Genomic DNA, 21,250 nt, shown 5'->3' with positions numbered 1-21,250 from the left:
AAATGTGTTGTAGACAAAATAATGAAAAGGGCTGTCTGGTAGCCTCAATACATAGACAAAGCTTTGTAGTTGAACCAGTCATTGCATGTGTAGATGTTTTTTTTGTTTTTCTTACTTTACTTGAGCCGTGCATTCTAAGAGCGAGTCGCGACTTGGACTTGACTCCAGACTCGTTCCATTCTACTTTGGACTTGACTCCAGACTCGTTCCATTCTACTTTGGACTTGACTCCAGACTCGTTCCGTTCTACTTTGGACTTGACTCCAGACTCGTTCCGTTCTACTTTGGACTTGACTCCAGACTCGTTCCGTTCTACTTTGGACTTGACTCCAGACTCGTTCCGTTCTACTTTGGACTTGACTCCAGACTCGTTCCGTTCTACATTGGACTTGACTCCAGACTCGTTCCGTTCTACTTTGGACTTGACTCCAGACTCGTTCCGTTCTACTTTGGACTTGACTTGAGACTCAGACCTTGTGACTTCAATAACAGTGACTTGGTCCCACATCTGTTAACAACCCCTTCAAATCCAATCCATATCTTAAAAATAAAACAAATTGCCCTTTAGGTCCGGTTTCCCAGACACAGATTAAGCCCTGGACTAAAAAGCTCAATGGAGAATCTAAAATTGGAGCGTGCTTCTTAGTCTAGGACCTATGACACCATACGATGGAGAGATATGAGGGTTTAGGGTTTAGGTCGAGGACAGAGGAAGCAGTATGAGGGTTTAGGGTTTAGGTCAAGGACAGGAGGACAGAGGATGCCGTATGAGGGTTTAGGGTTTAGGTCGAGGACAGAGGAAGCAGTATGAGGGTTTAGGTTGAGGACAGAGGAAGCAGTATGAGGGTTTAGGTCAAGGACAGGAGGACAGAGGAAGCAGTATGAGGGTTTAGGGTTTAGGTCAAGGACAGGAGGACAGAGGAAGCCGTATGAGGGTTTATGTCAAGGACAGAGGAAGCAGTATGAGGGTTTAGGGTTTAGGTCAAGGACAGGAGGACAGAGGAAGCAGTATGAGGGTTTAGGGTTTAGGTCAAGGACAGCAGGACAGAGGAAGCAGTATGAGGGTTTTGGGTATAGATCAAGGATAGAGGAAGCCCTATGAGGGTTTAGGGTTTAGGTCGAGGACAGAGGAAGCCGCATGGGGATTTAGGTCGAGGACAGGAGGACAGAGGAAGCCGTATGGGGATTTAGGGTTTAGGTCGAGGACAGGAGGACAGAGGAAGCCGTATGAGGGTTTAGGGTTTAGGTCGAGGACAGAGGAAGCAGTATGAGGGTTTAGGTCAAGGACAGCAGGACAGAGAAAGCAGTATGAGGGTTTTGGTTATAGATCAAGGATAGAGGAAGCCCTATGAGGGTTTAGGGTTTAGGTCGAGGACAGAGGAAGCCGTATGGGGATTTAGGGTTTAGGTCGAGGACATGAGGACAGAGGAAGCCGTATGGGGATTTAGGGTTTAGGTCGAGGACAGGAGGACAGAGGAAGCTGTATGAGGGTTTAGGTCGAGGACAGAGGAAGCAGTATGAGGGTTTAGGGTTTAGGTCAAGGACAGGAGGACAGAGGATGCCGTATGAGGGTTTAGGGTTTAGGTCGAGGACAGAGGAAGCAGTATGAGGGTTTAGGTTGAGGACAGAGGAAGCCTTATGAGGGTATAGGGTTTAGGTCAAGGACAGGAGGACAGAGGAAGCCGTATGAGGGTTTAGGGTTTAGGTCGAGGACAGATGAAGCAGTATGAGGGTTTAGGGTTTAGGTCGAGGACAGGAGGACAGAGGAAGCAGTATGAGGGTTTAGGGTTTAGGTCGAGGACAGAGGAAGCAGTATGAGGGTTTAGGGTTTAGATCAAGGACAGAGGAAGCAGTATGAGGGTTTAAGGTTTAGGTCAAGGACAGGAGGACAGAGGATGCAGTATGAGGGTTTAGGGTTTAGGTAAAGGACAGGAGGACAGAGGAAGCCGTATGAGGGTTTAGGGTTTAGGTCGAGGACAGAGGAAGCAGTATGAGGGTTTAGGTCAAGGACAGGAGGACAGAGGAAGCAGTATGAGGGTTTAGGGTTTAGGTCAAGGACAGGAGGAAGCCGTATGAGGGTTTAGGGTTTAGGTCAAGGACAGATGTAGCAGTATGAGGGTTTAGATCAAGGACAAAGGAAGCAGTATGAGGGTTTAGATCAAGGACAAAGGAAGCAGTATGAGGGTTTAGGGTGTAGATCAAGGACAAAGGAAGCACTATGAGGGTTTAGGGTTTAGGTCGAGGACAGAGGAAGCAGTATGAGGGTTTAGGGTTTATATCAAGGACAAAGGAAGCAGTATGAGGGTTTAGGGTTTAGATCAAGGACAGAGGAAGCAGTATGAGGGTTTAGGGTTCAGATCAAGGACAGAGGAAGCAGTATGAGGGTTTAGGGTTTAGGTCGAGGACAGGAGGACAGAGGAAGCAGTATGAGGGTTTAGGGTTTAGGTCAAGGACAGATGTAGCAGTATGAGGGTTTAGATCAAGGACAAAGGAAGCAGTATGAGGGGGTTTAGGTTTTAGATCAAGGACAAAGGAAGCAGTATGAGGGTTTAGGGTTTAGGTCGAGGACAGGAGGAAGCAGTATGAGGGTTTAGGGTTTAGGTCGAGGACAGAGGAAGCAGTATGAGGGTTTAGGGTTTATATCAAGGACAAAGGAAGCAGTATGAGGGTTTAGGGTTTAGGTCAAGGACAGATGTAGCAGTATGAGGGTTTAGGGTTCAGATCAAGGACAGAGGAAGCAGTATGAGGGTTTAGGGTTTAGGTCAAGGACAGGAGGAAGCCGTATGAGGGTTTAGGGTTTAGGTCAAGGACAGATGTAGCAGTATGAGGGTTTAGATCAAGGACAAAGGAAGCAGTATGAGGGTTTAGATCAAGGACAAAGGAAGCAGTATGAGGGTTTAGGGTTTAGATCAAAGAGGACAAAGGAAGCAGTATGAGGGTTTAGGGTTTAGGTCGAGGACAGGAGGACAGAGGAAGCAGTATGAGGGTTTAGGGTTTAGATCAAGGACAGGAGGACAGAGGAAGCCGTATGAGGGTTTAGGTCGAGGACAGAGGAAGCAGTATGCGGGTTTAGGGTTTAGGTCAAGGACAGAGAAAGCAGTATGAGGGTTTAGGGTTTAGGTCGAGGACAGAGGAAGCAGTATGAGGGTTTAGGTCAAGGACAGAGGAAGCAGTATGAGGGTTTAGGGTTTAGGTCGAGGACAGAGGAAGCAGTATGAGGGTTTAGGGGTTAGGTCAAGGACAGAGGAAGCAGTATGAGGGTTTAGGGTTTAGGTCAAGGACAGAGGAAGCAGTATGAGGGTTTAGGGTTTAGGTCAAGGACAGAGGAAGCAGTATGAGGGTTTAGGGTTTAGGTCAAGGACAGAGGAAGCAGTATGAGGGTTTAGGGTTTAGGTCAAGGACAGAGGAAGCAGTATGAGGGTTTAGGTCAAGGACAGAGGAAGCAGTATGTGGGTTTAGGGTTTAGGTCAAGGACAGAGGAAGCAGTATGAGGGTTTAGGGTTTAGGTCAAGGACAGAGGAAGCAGTATGAGGGTTTAGGGTTTAGGTCAAGGACAGAGGAAGCAGTATGAGGGTTTAGGGTTTAGGAGGTCGAGGACAGAGGAAGCAGTATGCGGGTTTAGGGTTTAGGTCCTTCTGTAGCTCAGTTGGTAGAGCATGTCGCTTGTAACGCAAGTGTAGTGGGTTCGATCCCCGGGACCACCCATACGTAGAATGTATGCACACATGACTGTAAGTCGCTTTGGATAAAAGCGTCTGCTAAATGGCATATATTAGGTCAAGGACAGAGGAAGCAGTATGAGGGTTTAGGGTTTAGGTCAAGGACAGAGGAAGCAGTATGAGGGTTTAGGGTTTAGGTCGAGGACAGAGGAAGCAGTATGAGGGTTTAGGGTTTAGGTCGAGGACAGAGGAAGCAGTATGAGGGTTTAGGGTTTAGGTCAAGGACAGAGGAAGCAGTATGAGGGTTTAGGGTTTAGGTCATGCACTAATATGATGACCTACTATAACAAAGAAGCCGGCGACAGAGAGATGGAACTGAAGCCGCGTTTCTAGACTATTATTCAGCCATTAAAGTAAAAATAAACGCAATTAAACAGGTTAAACAAATGTAAATTAATTCATTAAAAGTAGGTGGTAAAAAGAAAAGATTTGTAGTAGAAACTTGTTAAAATGTTATTTAATAAAAGTGAGGTAAAGCCACAATGTGCTTGTTCACTCTTTATAAGAAAACATTAGCTAGCTCATACAGTAGTATACATTTGTATAAATAGCCAGGCAATTTGTGACAGGCCTTAGGGTTTAAAAAAATAAAATAAAGATAGCAGTAGACGCAGGTAGTTTCGGTCAGAGCGTTCAAGCCTTTTCTTACCATGATGGTGCTCTGTCTTAATTCTTCCTTCGTCTGTCATGTCTCCCTTTCCTGGTGTTTCCTGGGTTCCCTTCTGAGGGGTCATTTCCTGGGTTCCCTTCTGAGGGGTCATTCTACATCTTAGCCTGCCTAGCATTCTGTGCTTTTTAAAAAAGGGGTTACGTCTGAAATGACTGACCAACTTAAAGGGGCGCCCCCTTGGCCGGCCGTGCCCAGGATGGGAAGAGGCGTTAGGAGATGAATGGGACAACAAAAGCAACCGATTCTTTATTCTCTCTTTCTTTCCAAGGTGCTGCTGGGAAGGATGGGGAATGAGAGGACACGTTTTGGATGCCTTATGGTGCCTGCGCTTAGGTGGTGCATAGCAAGGCAGTCCCTTTTTCCGAGACTGTCCCTGAGTGGTATAGATATGGGAGAGTCCGTCAAAGAGTCCCTTAAGCTGGTTGTGATCAGACAAAATAGTAAGGGAGGGGACACTAGACTGGCTGGAAGAACTCTGGGGGGAGTTAGCAGAGGTGGAGAATACCTGGGAGGTGGTGGAGCCCTGTCCAGGCAACGTGGGTGGGGGAGAGAGGGGGAGTGTACAGGGAGATAGGGTGGTGGTGGTTAGCTTTGCAGCCATGCCAACAACAACTGACGGAGATGGACTTAGTTTCCATAGTTCTGGCGGAGGGACAGGCTTTTTCCTAGCAGGACAACAAGACTGTGACCCTTTCGAGGCTGAGGGGTCTAAGATCTCGCCGGCTCGCGACGACCTACGACCGACAGGCGAGGGTGTAAAGAATTTGGAAAGCCCGTCGATAAGCCCTTTGGTTTTCTTGTTAACGGTGAGTATAGCTGTTGGGGTGGAGGAGGAGGACGAGGTGGGCGTGAGGGGGGGAGTGGTGGAGAGGGTGGAGGAGGAGGTGGTGAATTGGGGAGGAGGGGTGACAGCGTCACCTGCCCAACAGGGGTCAGCTGTAGCAACAGCCAATCTGTCTGTGGAGTTCTTCACAGATGCTGCATGACCAGATGAAGGTGTGGAACAGACGGTAAGCTTTTGACCCCTACCAGGTGACCCCCTTCCTCCCCGGGCTAGCACGGAGCCGGCACCACTGCTTACAGACCTAGACACCAAAACAACATAGGGTTAGGATACTAATAAAAGCTATATGGAGAAACAAAGCTAAACTTTATGAGAATGTAAGCACTAACAACATAACTCAATAACAAAATATTACGATATTATTGATTTCCTCGAGCCAATAAGGTGGTTTACAGACACTCTGAAAAATAATTTATTGGTACAGCAAAGTAAGAAAAATATATACTCTAATAGATCATAATGATAAACTTACATTCTTTGTTTGAGCTTATTTCTGGGCCTCCCGATTGGCTTTGCATAGCGACGTTTGATCTGATCGGCTTTCATATGCAGAAATGTCTTTCCATTTTCCTTGGGCCTGCAGACCTGACAGACCCAGGTACCTGGACACACACACACACACACACACACACACACACACACACACACACACACACACACACACACACACACACACACACACACACACACACACACACACACACACACACACACACACACACACACACACACACACACACGGAGGGAGAAACAGAGTCAGAGACTAAATCTGTTATGAGACTTCATCAATTCACAGGACACATTCATTTGAAACATTCCCTTTTAATGCAGACAGAGGGGGGGAGAGAGAGAAACGCTCCTACTCACTTCTTACAACGAACGGAGAGAGAGAGAAGAGAGAAACACTCCTACTCACTTCTTACAACGAACAGAGAGAGAGAGGAAGAGAGAAACACTCCTACTCACTTCCTACAACGAACAGAGAGAGAGAAGAGAGAAACACTCCTACTCACTTCCTACAACGAACAGAGAGAGAGAGGAAGAGAGAAACACTCCTACTCACTTCCTACAACGAACGGAGAGAGAGGAAGAGAGAAACACTCCTACTCACTTCCTACAACGAACAGAGAGAGAGAGGAAGAGAGAAACACTCCTACTCACTTCCTACAACAAACAGAGAGAGAGAGGAAGAGAGAAACACTCCTACTCACTTCCTACAACAAACAGAGAGAGAGAGGAAGAGAGAAACACTCCTACAACAAACAGAAAGAGAGAGGAAGAGAGAAACACTCCTACTCACTTCTTACAACGAACAGAGAGAGAGAGGAAGAGAGAAACACTCCTACTCACTTCCTACAACGAACAGAGAGAGAGGAAGAGAGAAACACTCCTACTCACTTCTTACAACGAACAGAGAGAGAGAGAGAGAAGAGAGAAACACTCCTACTCACTTCCTACAACGAACAGAGAGAGAGAGAGAGAAACACTCCTACTCACTTCCTACAATGAACAGAGAGAGAGGAAGAGAGAAACACTCCTACTCACTTCCTACAACGAACAGAGAGAGAGAGAGGAAGAGAGAAACACTCCTACTCACTTCCTACAACGAACAGAGAGAGAGAGAGAAACACTCCTACTCACTTCCTACAACCAACAGAGAGAGAGAAGAGAGAAACACTCCTACTCACTTCCTACAACGAACAGAGAGAGAGAAGAGAGAAACACTCCTACTCACTTCCTACAACGAACAGAGAGAGAGAGAGAGAGAGAGAGAGAGAGAGAGAGAGAGAGACACTCCTACTCACTTCTTACAACGAACAGAGAGAGAGAGGAAGAGAAACACTCCTACTCACTTCCTACAACGAACGGAGAGAGAGAGAGAGAGAAACACTCCTACAACTTCTTAAACAGAACAGAGAGAAACACTCCTACTCACTTCTTACAACGAACAGAGAGAGAGAGAGAGAGAAACACTCCTACTCACTTCTTACAAAACAGAAGAGAGAGAGAGAGAGATACACTCCTACTCACTTCTTACAACGAACAGAGAGAGAGAGAGAGAGAAACACTCCTACTCACTTCTTACAATGAACAGAGAGAGAGGAAGAGAGAAACACTCCTACTCACTTCCTACAACGAACAGAGAGAGAGAGGAAGAGAGAAACACTCCTACTCACTTCCTACAACAAACAGAGAGAGAGAGAGAGAAACACTCCTACAACTTCCTACAACAGAACAGAGAGAGGAGGAGAGAGAAACACTCCTACTCACTTCTTACAACGAACAGAGAGAGAGAGAAAGAGAGAAACACTCCTACTCACTTCCTACAACGAACAGAGAGAGAGAGGAAGAGAGAAACACTCCTACTCACTTCCTACAACGAACAGAGAGAGAGAGAGAGAGAGAAACACTCCTACTCACTTCCTACAACGAACAGAGAGAGAGAGAGAGAGAGAGAGAGAGAGAGAGAGAGAGAGAGAGAGAGAGAACACTCCTACTCAGTTCCTACAACGAACAGAGAGAGAGAGGAAGAGAGAAACACTCCTACTCACTTCCTACAACGAACAGAGAGAGGGGAAGAGAGAAACACTCCTACTCACTTCCTACAACGAACAGAGAGAGAGAGAGAGAGAGAAGAGAGAGAGAGAAACACTCCTACTCACTTCCTACAACGAACAGAGAGAGAGAGAGAGAGAGAGAGAGAAACACTCCTACTCACTTCCTACAACGAACAGAGAGAGAGAGAAGAGAGAAACACTCCTACTCACTTCCTACAACGAACAGAGAGAGAGAGAGGAAGAGAGAAACACTCCTACTCACTTCCTACAACGAACGGAGAGAGAGAGAGAGAGAGAGAGAGAGAGAGAGAGAGAGAGAGAGAGAGAGAGAGAAACACTCCTACTCACTTCCTACAACGAACAGAGAGAGAGAGAAGAGAGAAACACTCCTACTCACTTCCTACAACGAACAGAGAGAGAGAGAAGAGAGAAACACTCCTACTCACTTCTTACAACGAACAGAGAGAGAGAGAGAGAGAGAGAAACACTCCTACTCACTTCCTACAACGAACAGAGAGAGAGAGAGAGAGAGAGAGAGAAACACTCCTACTCACTTCTTACAAACAGAACAGAGAGAGAGAGAGAGAGAGAAAACACTCCTACTCACTTCCTACAACGAACAGAGAGAGAGAGAAGAGAGAGAGAAACACTCCTACTCACTTCCTACAACGAACGGAGAGGAGAGAGAGGAAGAGAGAAACACTCCTACTCACTTCCTACAACGAACGGAGAGAGAGAGAGAGAGAAGAAACACTCCTACTCACTTCCTACAACGAACAGAGAGAGAGAGAGAGAGAGAAAACACTCCTACTCACTTCCTACAACGAACGGAGAGAGAGAGAGAAGAAACACTCCTACTCACTTCCTACAACGAACGGAGAGAGAGAGAGAAACACTCCTACTCACTTCCTACAACGAACGGAGAGAGAGAGAAAGAGAGAAACAACTCCTACTCACTTCTTACAACGAACAGAGAGAGAGAAGAGAAGAGAGAAACACTCCTACTCACTTCCTACAACGAACAGAGAGAGAGAGAGAAAAGAGAAACACTCCTACTCACTTCCTACAACGAACAGAGAGAGAGAGAGAGAAGAGAGAAACACTCCTACTCACTTCTTACAACGAACAGAGAGAGAGAGAGAGAAACACTCCTACTCACTTCCTACAACGAGAGAAACACTCCTACTCACTTCCTACAACGAACAGAGAGAGAGAGAGAAAGAGAGAAACACTCCTACTCACTTCCTACAACGAACAGAGAGAGAGAGAAAGAGAGAAAGGAAGAGAAAACACTCCTACTCACTTCCTACAACGAACAGAGAGAGAGAGAGAAAAACACTCCTACTCACTTCCTACAACGAACAGAGAGAGAGAGGAAGAGAGAAACACTCCTACTCACTTCCTACAACGAACAGAGAGAGAGAGAAGAGAGAAACACTCCTACTCACTTCCTACAACGAACAGAGAGAGAGAAGAGAGAAACACTCCTACTCACTTCCTACAACGAACAGAGAGAGAGAGAAGAGAGAGAAAGAGAGAAACACTCCTACTCACTTCCTACAATGAACAGAGAGAGAGGGAGAGAAAAACAATCCTACTCACTTCCTACAACAGAACAGAGAGAGAGAGGAAGAGAGAAACACTCCTACTCACTTCCTACAACGAACAGAGAGAGAGAGAAGAGAGAAACACTCCTACTCACTTCCTACAACGAACAGAGAGAGAGAGGAGAGAGAAACACTCCTACTCACTTCCTACAACGAACAGAAGAGAGAGAGAGAGAGAACAGAGAGAGAGAGAGAAACACTCCTACTCACTTCCTACAACGAACAGAGAGAGAGAGAGAGAGAGAGAGAGAAACACTCCTACTCACTTCTTACAACGAACAGAGAGAGAGAGAGAGAGAGACACTCCTACTCACTTCCTACAACGAACAGAGAGAGAGAGAGAGAGAGAGAGAGAGAGAGAGAGAGAGAGAGAGAGAGAGAGAGAGAGAGAGAGAGAAACACTCCTACTCACTTCCTACAACGAACGAGAGAGAGAGAGAGAAGAGAGAAACACTCCTACTCACTTCTTACAACGAACGGAGAGAGAGGAGAGAGAAACACTCCTACTCACTTCTTACAACGAACAGAGAGAGAGAGAGAAAAACACTCCTACTCACTTCCTACAACGAACAGAGAGAGAGAGGAAGAAAAACACTCCTTCCTACTCACTTCTTACAACGAACAGAGAGAGAGAGGAAGAGAGAAACACTCCTACTCACTTCCTACAACGAACAGAGAGAGAGAGAACAGGAGAGAAAACACTCCTACTCACTTCCTACAACGAACAGAGAGAGAGAGGAAGAGAAAACACTCCTACTCACTTCCTACAACGAACAGAGAGAGGAGAGAAGAGAAAACACTCACTTCCACTTCCTACAACGAACAGAGAGAGAGAGAGAGAGAAAACACTCCTACTCACTTCCTACAACGAACAGAGAGAGAGAGAAGAGAGAAACACTCCTACTCAAAACACTCCTACTCACTTCCTACAACGAACAGAGAGAGAGAAGAGAGAAACACTCTACTCACTTCTTACAACGAACAGAGAGAGAGGAAGAGAGAAACACTCCTACTCACTTCCTACAACGAACAGAGAGAGAAGAGAGAAACACTCCTACTCACTTCCTACAACGAACAGAGAGAGAGAGAGAACACTTCCTACAACAACAGAGAGAGAGGAAGAGAGAAACACTCCTACTACACAACGAACAGAACTGAGAGAGAAACACTCCTACTCACTTCCTACAACGAGAGAGAAGAGAAACACTCCTACTCACTTCCTACAACGAACAGAGAGAGAGAGGAAGAGAGAAACACTCCTACTCACTTCCTACAACGAACGGAGAGAGAGAGAGAGGAAGAGAGAACACTCCTACTCACTTCCTACAACGAACAGAGAGAAGAGAGAGAGAGAAACACTCCTACTCACTTCCTACAACGAACAGAGAGAGAGAGGAAGAGAGAAACACTCCTACTCACTTCCTACAACGAACAGAGAGAGAGAGGAGAGAGAAACACTCCTACTCACTTCCTACAACGAACGGAGAGAGAGAGAGGAGAGATACACTCCTCACAACCAACTACATTCAATTAAATCAACACAAGGCAGGGAAATCCATAAGAAATAAACCTCCACCCAAACAGACTTCTAGTCTGCGTCCCAACTGGCAATTCCCTCTACAGTGCAACACTTTGACCGGTGGAGAGAACAGGCTAGCATTTGGGACACTGCCCATGCCAGCATGTTTTTGAGCAAAGCGATTCGACTGTGAGAATATTAGTCTGTCTGCCAAGCGTCCTACACTTCACTACATGTTCATATCATTCCACCATAGCTGTAGGGCCTGTACTGTAATCTACAGATAATACATCACCCCTGGGACTGGGGAATCACTTGATGTGTATGCTAACTCCTAATAAGCCTTGTCTGCTTCACTACGATGAGACAAAGAAAGAGACAAAGATTATATATGAGAGAGAGAGGTTGATCTGATGAGTTCCTGCATTTTTCAGCATGTTCTTAAAAAAAAATATAGAAATATAGTTAAACTTGGATTTTTTGTTGTTGTCAGGAACATATATAGAGGATGCTACCCTCTACAACATAACCGTCACTCCAAATCAAAACTCAAAACCTACAAACTGATTTTGGACGGAATTACAGAATCACCTGAAATGCTTACAACTACCAGAGATTATTATTCCAACGCTATACAGCAAATGCTCTGGAAAACAACAGAAACATGAAAACACAATCCAACCTGGAACTGAGTGAGTAATGTTAGTCTGAAGCTATATTTTATTTGCTTTATAAGGACTGAATGCTAAATGAAGGCTGCCAAGCTTGATACAACTTCAATTAGCACTGACATGTCAAGTGAGAGCTGTCAAAGCTCTTTAGCCCAACAACGTCAGGAGAGTCGAACAGTCTACTCCAAACAAATGGAGAGGCCTTAGAAGATGCCTCCCGCTGTTCAGAAGTAATTCAAATGCAGTACCCTGTGTATGTAAAGAACGATAAGACAAGAACATTTGACAAAATTAAACTCCTTATGGAATATCAAGAGAAAATCCATTTCAAAAATGGGAACATTAGGAAAATCAAGAGACACTTTTTGCTGACTATCATAAAAATGGGAACATCAGCAACCTCATCTTCCACACAAACCATCCCCTGGCATGGAGCTATATTAACACAAACCATCCCCTGGCATGGAGCTATATTAACACAAACCATCCCCTGGCATGGAGCTATATTAACACAAACCATCCCCTGGCATGGAGCTATATTAACACAAACCATCCCCTGGCATGGAGCTATATTAACACAAACCATCCCCTGGCATGGAGCTATATTAACACAAACCATCCCCTGGCATGGAGCTATATTAACACAAACCATCCCCTGGCATGGAGCTATATTAACACAAACCATCCCCTGGCATGGAGCTATATTAACACAAACCATCCCCTGGCATGGAGCTATATTAACACAAACCATCCCCTGGCATGGAGCTATATTAACACAAACCATCCCCTGGCATGGAGCTATATTAACACAAACCATCCCCTGGCATGGAGCTATATTAACACAAACCATCCCCTGGCATGGAGCTATATTAACACAAACCATCCCCTGGCATGGAGCTATATTAACACAAACCATCCCCTGGCATGGAGCTATATTAACACAAACCATCCCCTGGCATGGAGCTATATTAACACAAACCATCCCCTGGCATGGAGCTATATTAACACAAACCATCCCCTGGCATGGAGCTATATTAACACAAACCATCCCCTGGCATGGAGCTATATTAACACAAACCATCCCCTGGCATGGAGCTATATTAACACAAACCATCCCCTGGCATGGAGCTATATTAACACAAACCATCCCCTGGCATGGAGCTATATTAACACAAACCATCCCCTGGCATGGAGCTATATTAACACAAACCATCCCCTGGCATGGAGCTATATTAACACAAACCATCCCCTGGCATGGAGCTATATTAACACAAACCATCCCCTGGCATGGAGCTATATTAACACAAACCATCCCCTGGCATGGAGCTATATTAACACAAACCATCCCCTGGCATGGAGCTATATTAACACAAACCATCCCCTGGCATGGAGCTATATTAACACAAACCATCCCCTGGCATGGAGCTATATTAACACAAACCATCCCCTGGCATGGAGCTATATTAACACAAACCATCCCCTGGCATGGAGCTATATTAACACAAACCATCCCCTGGCATGGAGCTATATTAACACAAACCATCCCCTGGCATGGAGCTATATTAACACAAACCATCCCCTGGCATGGAGCTATATTAACACAAACCATCCCCTGGCATGGAGCTATATTAACACAAACCGTCCCCTGGCATGGAGCTATATTAACACAAACCATCCCCTGGCATGGAGCTATATTAACACAAACCATCCCCTGGCATGGAGCTATATTAACACAAACCATCCCCTGGCATGGAGCTATATTAACACAAACCATCCCCTGGCATGTCACAGGGTTATATTAACACAAACCATCTCCTGGCATGTCACAGGGTTATATTAACACAAACCATCTCCTGGCATGGCACAGGGCTATATTAACACAAACCATCCCCTGGCATGGAGCTATATTAACACAAACCATCCCCTGTCATGGAGCTATATTAACACAAACCATCCCCTGGCACAGGGCTATATTAACACAAACCATCCCCTGGCATGGAGCTATATTAACACAAACCATCCCCTGGCATGGCACAGTGCTATATTAACACAAACCATCCCCTGGCATGGCACAGTGCTATATTAACACAAACCATCCCCTGGCATGGAGCTATATTAACACAAACCATCCCCTGGCATGGAGCTATATTAACACAAACCATCCCCTGGCATGGAGCTATATTAACACAAACCGTCCCCTGGCATGGAGCTATATTAACACAAACCGTCCCCTGGCATGGAGCTATATTAACACAAACCATCCCCTGGCATGGAGCTATATTAACACAAACCATCCCCTGGCATGGAGCTATATTAACACAAACCATCCCCTGGCATGGAGCTATATTAACACAAACCATCCCCTGGCATGGAGCTATATTAACACAAACCATCCCCTGGCATGGAGCTATATTAACACAAACCATCCCCTGGCATGGAGCTATATTAACACAAACCATCCCCTGGCATGGAGCTATATTAACACAAACCATCCCCTGGCATGGAGCTATATTAACACAAACCATCCCCTGGCATGGAGCTATATTAACACAAACCGTCCCCTGGCATGGAGCTATATTAACACAAACCATCCCCTGGCATGGAGCTATATTAACACAAACCATCCCCTGGCATGGAGCTATATTAACACAAACCATCCCCTGGCATGGAGCTATATTAACACAAACCATCCCCTGGCATGGAGCTATATTAACACAAACCGTCCCCTGGCATGGAGCTATATTAACACAAACCATCCCCTGGCATGGAGCTATATTAACACAAACCATCCCCTTGCAGGGCACAGTGCTATATTAACACAAACCATCCCCTGGCATGGAGCTATATTAACACAAACCATCCCCTGGCATGGAGCTATATTAACACAAACCATCCCCTGGCATGGAGCTATATTAACACAAACCATCCCCTGGCATGTCACAGGGCTATATTAACACAAACCATCCCCTGGCATGGAGCTATATTAACCAGACCATCCCCTGGCATGGAGCTATATTAACACAAACCGTCCCCTGGCATGGAGCTATATTTCAACCAACCATCCCCTGGCATGGAGCTATATTTCAACCAACCATCCCCTGGCATGGAGCTATATTAACACAAACCATCCCCTGGCATGGAGCTATATTAACACAAACCATCCCCTGGCATGGCACAGCGCTATATTAACACAAACCGTCCCCTGGCATGGAGCTATATTAACACAAACCATCCCCTGGCATGGCACAGGGCTATATTAACACAAACCGTCCCCTGGCATGGAGCTATATTAACACAAACCAACCCCTGGCATGGAGCTATATTAACACAAACCATCCCCTGGCATGGAGCTATATTAACACAAACCATCCCCTGGCATGGAGCTATATTAACACAAACCATCCCCTGGCATGGAGCTATATTAACACAAACCATCCCATAGCATGGAGCTATATTAACACAAACCATCCCCTGGCATGGCACAGCGCTATATTAACACAAACCATCCCCTGGCATGGAGCTATATTAACACAAACCATCCCCTGGCATGGAGCTATATTAACACAAACCATCCCCTGGCATGGAGCTATATTAACACAAACCGTCCCCTGGCATGGAGCTATATTAACACAAACCATCCCCTGGCATGGAGCTATATTAACACAAACCATCCCCTTGCATGGAGCTATATTAACACAAACCATCCCCTGGCATGGAGCTATATTAACACAAACCATCCCCTGGCATGGAGCTATATTAACACAAACCATCCCCTGGCATGGAGCTATATTAACACAAACCATCCCCTGGCATGTCACAGGGCTATATTAACACAAACCATCCCCTGGCATGGAGCTATATTAACCAGACCATCCCCTGGCATGGAGCTATATTAACACAAACCTGTCCCCTGGCATGGAGCTATATTAACACAAACCATCCCCTGGCATGGAGCTATATTAACACAAACCATCCCCTGGCATGGAGCTATATTAACACAAACCATCCCCTGGCATGGCACAGCGCTATATTAACACAAACCGTCCCCTGGCATGGAGCTATATTAACACAAACCATCCCCTGGCATGGCACAGGGCTAGATTAACACAAACCGTCCCCTGGCATGGAGCTATATTAACACAAACCATCCCCTGGCATGGAGCTATATTAACACAAACCGTCCCCTGGCATGGAGCTATATTAACACAAACCGTCCCCTGGCATGGAGCTATATTAACACAAACCATCCCCTGGCATGGAGCTATATTAACACAAACCATCCCCTGGCATGGCACAGCGCTATATTAACACAAACCATCCCCTGGCATGGAGCTATATTAACACAAACCGTCCCCTGGCATGGAGCTATATTAACACAAACCATCCCCTGGCATGGAGCTATATTAACACAAACCGTCCCCTGGCATGGAACAGGGCTATATTAACACAAACCATCCCCTGGCATGGAGCTATATTAACACAAACCATCCCCTGGCATGGAGCTATATTAACACAAACCATCCCCTGGCATGGCACAGGGCTATATTAACACAAACCTTCCCCTGGCATGGAACAGGGCTATATTAACACAAACCATCCCCTGGCATGGAGCTATATTAACACAAACCATCCCCTGGCACGGAGCTATATTAACACAAACCGTCCCCTGGCACAGGGCTATATTAACACAAACCATCCCCTGGCATGGAGCTATATTAACACAAACCATCCCCTGGCATGGAGCTATATTAACACAAACCATCCCCTGGCATGGAGCTATATTAACACAAACCGTCCCCTGGCATGGAACAGGGCTATATTAACACAAACCGTCCCCTGGCATGGAGCTATATTAACACAAACCATCCCCTGGCATGGAGCTATATTAACACAAACCATCCCCTGGCATGTCACAGGGCTATATTAACACAAACCTTCCCCTGGCATGGAACAGGGCTATATTAACACAAACCATCCCCTGGCATGGAACAGGGCTATATTAACACAAACCATCCCCTGGCATGGAGCTATATTAACACAAACCATCCCCTGGCATGGCACAGGGCTATATTAACACAAACCTTCCCCTGGCATGGAACAGGGCTATATTAACACAAACCATCCCCTGGCATGGAGCTATATTAACACAAACCATCCCCTGGCATGGCACAGGGCTATATTAACACAAACCGTCCCCTGGCATGGAGCTATATTAACACAAACCATCCCCTGGCATGGAGCTATATTAACACAAACCATCCCCTGGCATGGAGCTATATTAACACAAACCGTCCCCTGGCATGGAGCTATATTAACACAAACCATCCCCTGGCATGGCATGGGCATGGAGCTATATTAACACAAACCATCCCCTGGCATGGAGCTATATTAACACAAACCATCCCCTGGCATGTCACAGGGCTATATTAACACAAACCATCCCCTGGCATGGAGCTATATTAACACAAACCATCCCCTGGCATGTCACAGGGCTATATTAACACAAACCTTCCCCTGGCATGGAACAGGGCTATATTAACACAAACCATCCCCTGGCATGGAACAGGGCTATATTAACACAAACCATCCCCTGGCATGGAGCTATATTAACACAAACCATCCCCTGGCATGGCACAGGGCTATATTAACACAAACCTTCCCCTGGCATGGAACAGGGCTATATTAACACAAACCATCCCCTGGCATGGAGCTATATTAACACAAACCATCCCCTGGCATGGAGCTATATTAACACAAACCATCCCCTGGCATGGCACAGGGCTATATTAACACAAACCTTCCCCTGGCATGGAACAGGGCTATATTAACACAAACCATCCCCTGGCATGGAGCTATATTAACACAAACCATCCCCTGGCATGGAGCTATATTAACACAAACCATCCCCTGGCACAGGGCTATATTAACACAAACCTTCCCCTGGCATGGCATGGGAGCTATATTAACACAAACCATCCCCTGGCATGGAGCTATATTAACACAAACCATCCCCTGGCATGGAGCTATATTAACACAAACCATCCCCTGGCATGGAGCTATATTAACACAAACCATCCCCTGGCATGGAGCTATATTAACACAAACCATCCCCTGGCATGGAGCTATATTAACACAAACCATCCCCTGGCATGGAGCTATATTAACACAAACCATCCCCTGGCATGGAGCTATATTAACACAAACCATCCCCTGGCATGGAGCTATATTAACACAAACCATCCCCTGGCATGGAGCTATATTAACACAAACCATCCCCTGGCATGGAGCTATATTAACACAAACCATCCCCTGGCATGGAGCTATATTAACACAAACCATCCCCTGGCATGGAGCTATATTAACACAAACCATCCCCTGGCATGGAGCTATATTAACACAAACCATCCCCTGGCATGGAGCTATATTAACACAAACCATCCCCTGGCATGGAGCTATATTAACACAAACCATCCCCTGGCATGGAGCTATATTAACACAAACCATCCCCTGGCATGGAGCTATATTAACACAAACCATCCCCTGGCATGGAGCTATATTAACACAAACCATCCCCTGGCATGGAGCTATATTAACACAAACCATCCCCTGGCATGGAGCTATATTAACACAAACCATCCCCTGGCAAGCACAAAACCATCCCCTGGCATGGAGCTATATTAACACAAACCATCCCCTGGCATGGAGCTATATTAACACAAACCATCCCCTGGCATGGCACAGCGCTATATTAGCACACTACCCCTCTAACTTCTTTGGGACTGGGGGGCAGTATTTAGTAGCTTGGATGAATAAGGTGCCCAGAGTAAACTGCCTGCTACTCAGGCCCAGCTGCTAATATATGCATATTATTAGTAGATTTGGATAGAAAACATTGAAGTTTCTAAAACTGTTTGAATGATGTCTGTGAGTATAACAGTTCTCATATGGCAGGCAAAAACCTGAGAAAAAAATTCAACCAGGAAGTGGGAAATCTGACATTTGTAGTTTTTCAACTCATTGCTTATCAAAAACACAGTGTCTATGGGGTCATATTGCACTTGCCAAGGCTTCCACTAGATGTCAACAGTCTTTAGAACCTTGATTGATGCTTCTACGGTGAAGGAGGGGGGAATGGGAGCTGAATGAGGTCTACCAGTGTGCCATGAGCTGACCACGCGCGTTCACGTGAGAGTTAGCTTGCGTTCCATTGCATTTCTACAGACAAAGGAATTCTCCGGTTGAAATATTATTGAAGATTTGTGATAAAAACATCCTAAAGATTGATTCTATACATCGTTTGACATGTTTCTACGGACTGTAACGGAACTTTTTGACTTTACGTCTGCTCGCATCTAATGAATTTGGATGACTGGGCTAAACGCACGAAAAAAGGAGGTATTTGAACATAAATGGACATTATCGAACAAATCAAAAATGTATTGTGGAACTGGGATTCCTGGGAGTGCATTCTGATGAAGATCATCAAAGGTAAGTGAATATTTCTGACTTTGTTGAAACCACAATGTAAAGCTTTTTAAAAATCTGACACAGCGGTTGCATTCACCTCTTGAAGCTAGGGGGCACTATTTTTATGTTTGGAAAAATAACGTTCCCAAAGTAAACGGACTATTTCTCAGGACCAGATGCTAGAATATGCATATAATTGACAGATTAGGATATAAAACACTAACGTTTCCAAAACTGTCAGTGACTATAACAGAACTGATATTGCAGGCGAAACCCTGAGAAAAATCAAACCAGGAAGTGGCTTCTATTTTGAAAACTCCATGTTCCATGGCCTCCCATTGCTCCATTTAAAGGGATATCAGCCAGATTCCTTTTCCTATCACTTCCTCAAGGTGTCAGTCTTCAGACATAGTTTCAGGCTTTTATTTTGAAAAATGTGCCAGAACGATAACATCGCGTCAAGTGGTCACATGAGTTTTGCTCGCGCAACAGAGTTTGGATAGGTATTGCTTTTCCCTCTCCTACTGTGAAAGACATTTGCGATTGATATATTATTGATTATATATTTTAAAAACAACCTGAGGATTGATTATAAAAACATTTGACATGTTTCTGTGGACATTACGGATATTATTTGGAATTTGTCTGCGTTGTCGTGACCGCTCTTTCCTGTGGATTTCTGAATATAATGCGCCAAACAAACAGAGGTATTTTGGATATAAAAATCATCTTTATGGAACAAAATAAACACTTGTTGTGTAACTGGGAGTCTCGTGAGTGAAAACATCTGAAGATCAAAGGTAAACGATTAATTTGATTGCTTTTCTGATTTTCGTGACCAAGCTACCTGATGCTAAGTGTACTTAATGTTTTGTCATGCTATCGATAAACTTACACAAACACTTGGATTGCTTTCGCTGTAAAGAATCATTTCAAAATCTGAGACGACAGGTGGATTAACAAAAGCCTAAGTTGTGTTTTGCAATATTGCACTTGTGATTTCATGAATATGAATATTTTTAGTTATTTGACTGAGGCGCTATGCTATTCAGCGGTTGCTGATGACAATTATCCCGCTTAAGGGATGAGTAGCATCAAGAAGTTAAGGAGAAGTGGATCTAAAATTCCATGCATAACACTTGTATCTTTTAGCAATGTTTATTTTGACTATTTCTGTAAATTGATGTGGCTCTCTGCAAAATCACTGGATGTTTTGGAACTACTGAACGTAACGCGCCAATGTAAACTGAGATTTTTGGATATAAATATGAACTTTATCGAACAAAACATACATGTATTGTGTAACAAAGTCCTATGAGTGTCATCTGATGAAGATCATCAATGTTTAGTGATTCATTTTATCTCTATTTCTGCTTTGTGTGACTCCTCTCTTTGGCTGGAAAAATGGCTGTGTTTTTCTGTGACTAGGTACTGACCTAACAATCGTTTAGTGTGCTTTAGTTGTAAAGCCTTTTTGAAATCGGACACTGTGGCTGGAATTACAACAAGTTTATCTTTAAAATGGTGTGAAATACTTGTATGTTTGAGGAATCTTAATTAAGGGATTTTTGTTGCTTTGAATTTGGCGCCCTGCACCATCACTGGCTGTTGAGGTGGGACGCTATCTTCCTGAAAATCCCAGAGAGGTTAAGAGAGGGGTGTTAACTTCTCTAGGACAGGGGGCAGCATTTGAAATTTTGGATGAAAAGCATGCCCAAATTCAACTACCTGCGACTCATCCCCAGAAGATAAGATATGCATATTATTAGTAGATTTGGATAGAAAACACTGAAGTTTCTAAAACTGTTTGAACCATGTCTGTGAGTATAACATAACTTATGTAGCAGGCAAAACCCTGAGGCCAAACCATTCAGATGTTTTTTTGAGGTCACTCTTTTCAATGCGTTTTCATTGGGAATCCATATTTCTAAGGGACCTTCTTGCAGTTCCTACCGCTTCCACTGGATGTCACCAATCTTTAGAAATTGGTTGAGGTTTTTCCTTTGTGTAATGAAGTAGCCCTGTTCGAAACGATGGTCACTTCATGTGTACTGTTTGAGAGAGGCGCCTGACCAGAAAGCTAGCGTCAGTTTGTTTTCTTTCTATATTGAACACAGATCATCAGTCTTCAATTTGATTGATTATTTATTTTAAAAAATGCCTAAAGTTTTATTACAAAAGTAGTTTGAAATGTT

At 44.8% G+C, this 21,250-nt stretch overlaps 1 protein-coding gene across 1 annotated transcript in view; it reads right to left on the bottom strand.

Annotated features, from left to right (window-relative positions):
- The window catches only part of LOC124040420 (histone acetyltransferase KAT6B-like), a 108,921-nt gene that overhangs the window by 41,265 nt on the left and 46,406 nt on the right, over positions 1-21,250 (bottom strand). Inside the window, exons 6-7 of the mRNA XM_046357591.1 lie at positions 5,706-5,835; positions 4,369-5,474 (exon numbers count right to left, since the gene is read on the bottom strand). Of these exons, the coding sequence (XP_046213547.1) occupies positions 4,369-5,474; positions 5,706-5,835 (1,236 nt within the window). The remainder of the gene's footprint in view (positions 1-4,368; positions 5,475-5,705; positions 5,836-21,250) is intronic.

This window comes from Oncorhynchus gorbuscha, linkage group LG07, assembly GCF_021184085.1.
Source record: "Oncorhynchus gorbuscha isolate QuinsamMale2020 ecotype Even-year linkage group LG07, OgorEven_v1.0, whole genome shotgun sequence".
Lineage (NCBI taxonomy): Eukaryota > Metazoa > Chordata > Actinopteri > Salmoniformes > Salmonidae > Oncorhynchus > Oncorhynchus gorbuscha.
The sequence above is the reverse complement of the archived record's forward strand: the minus strand, read 5'-3'. Positions and strand labels throughout refer to the sequence as shown.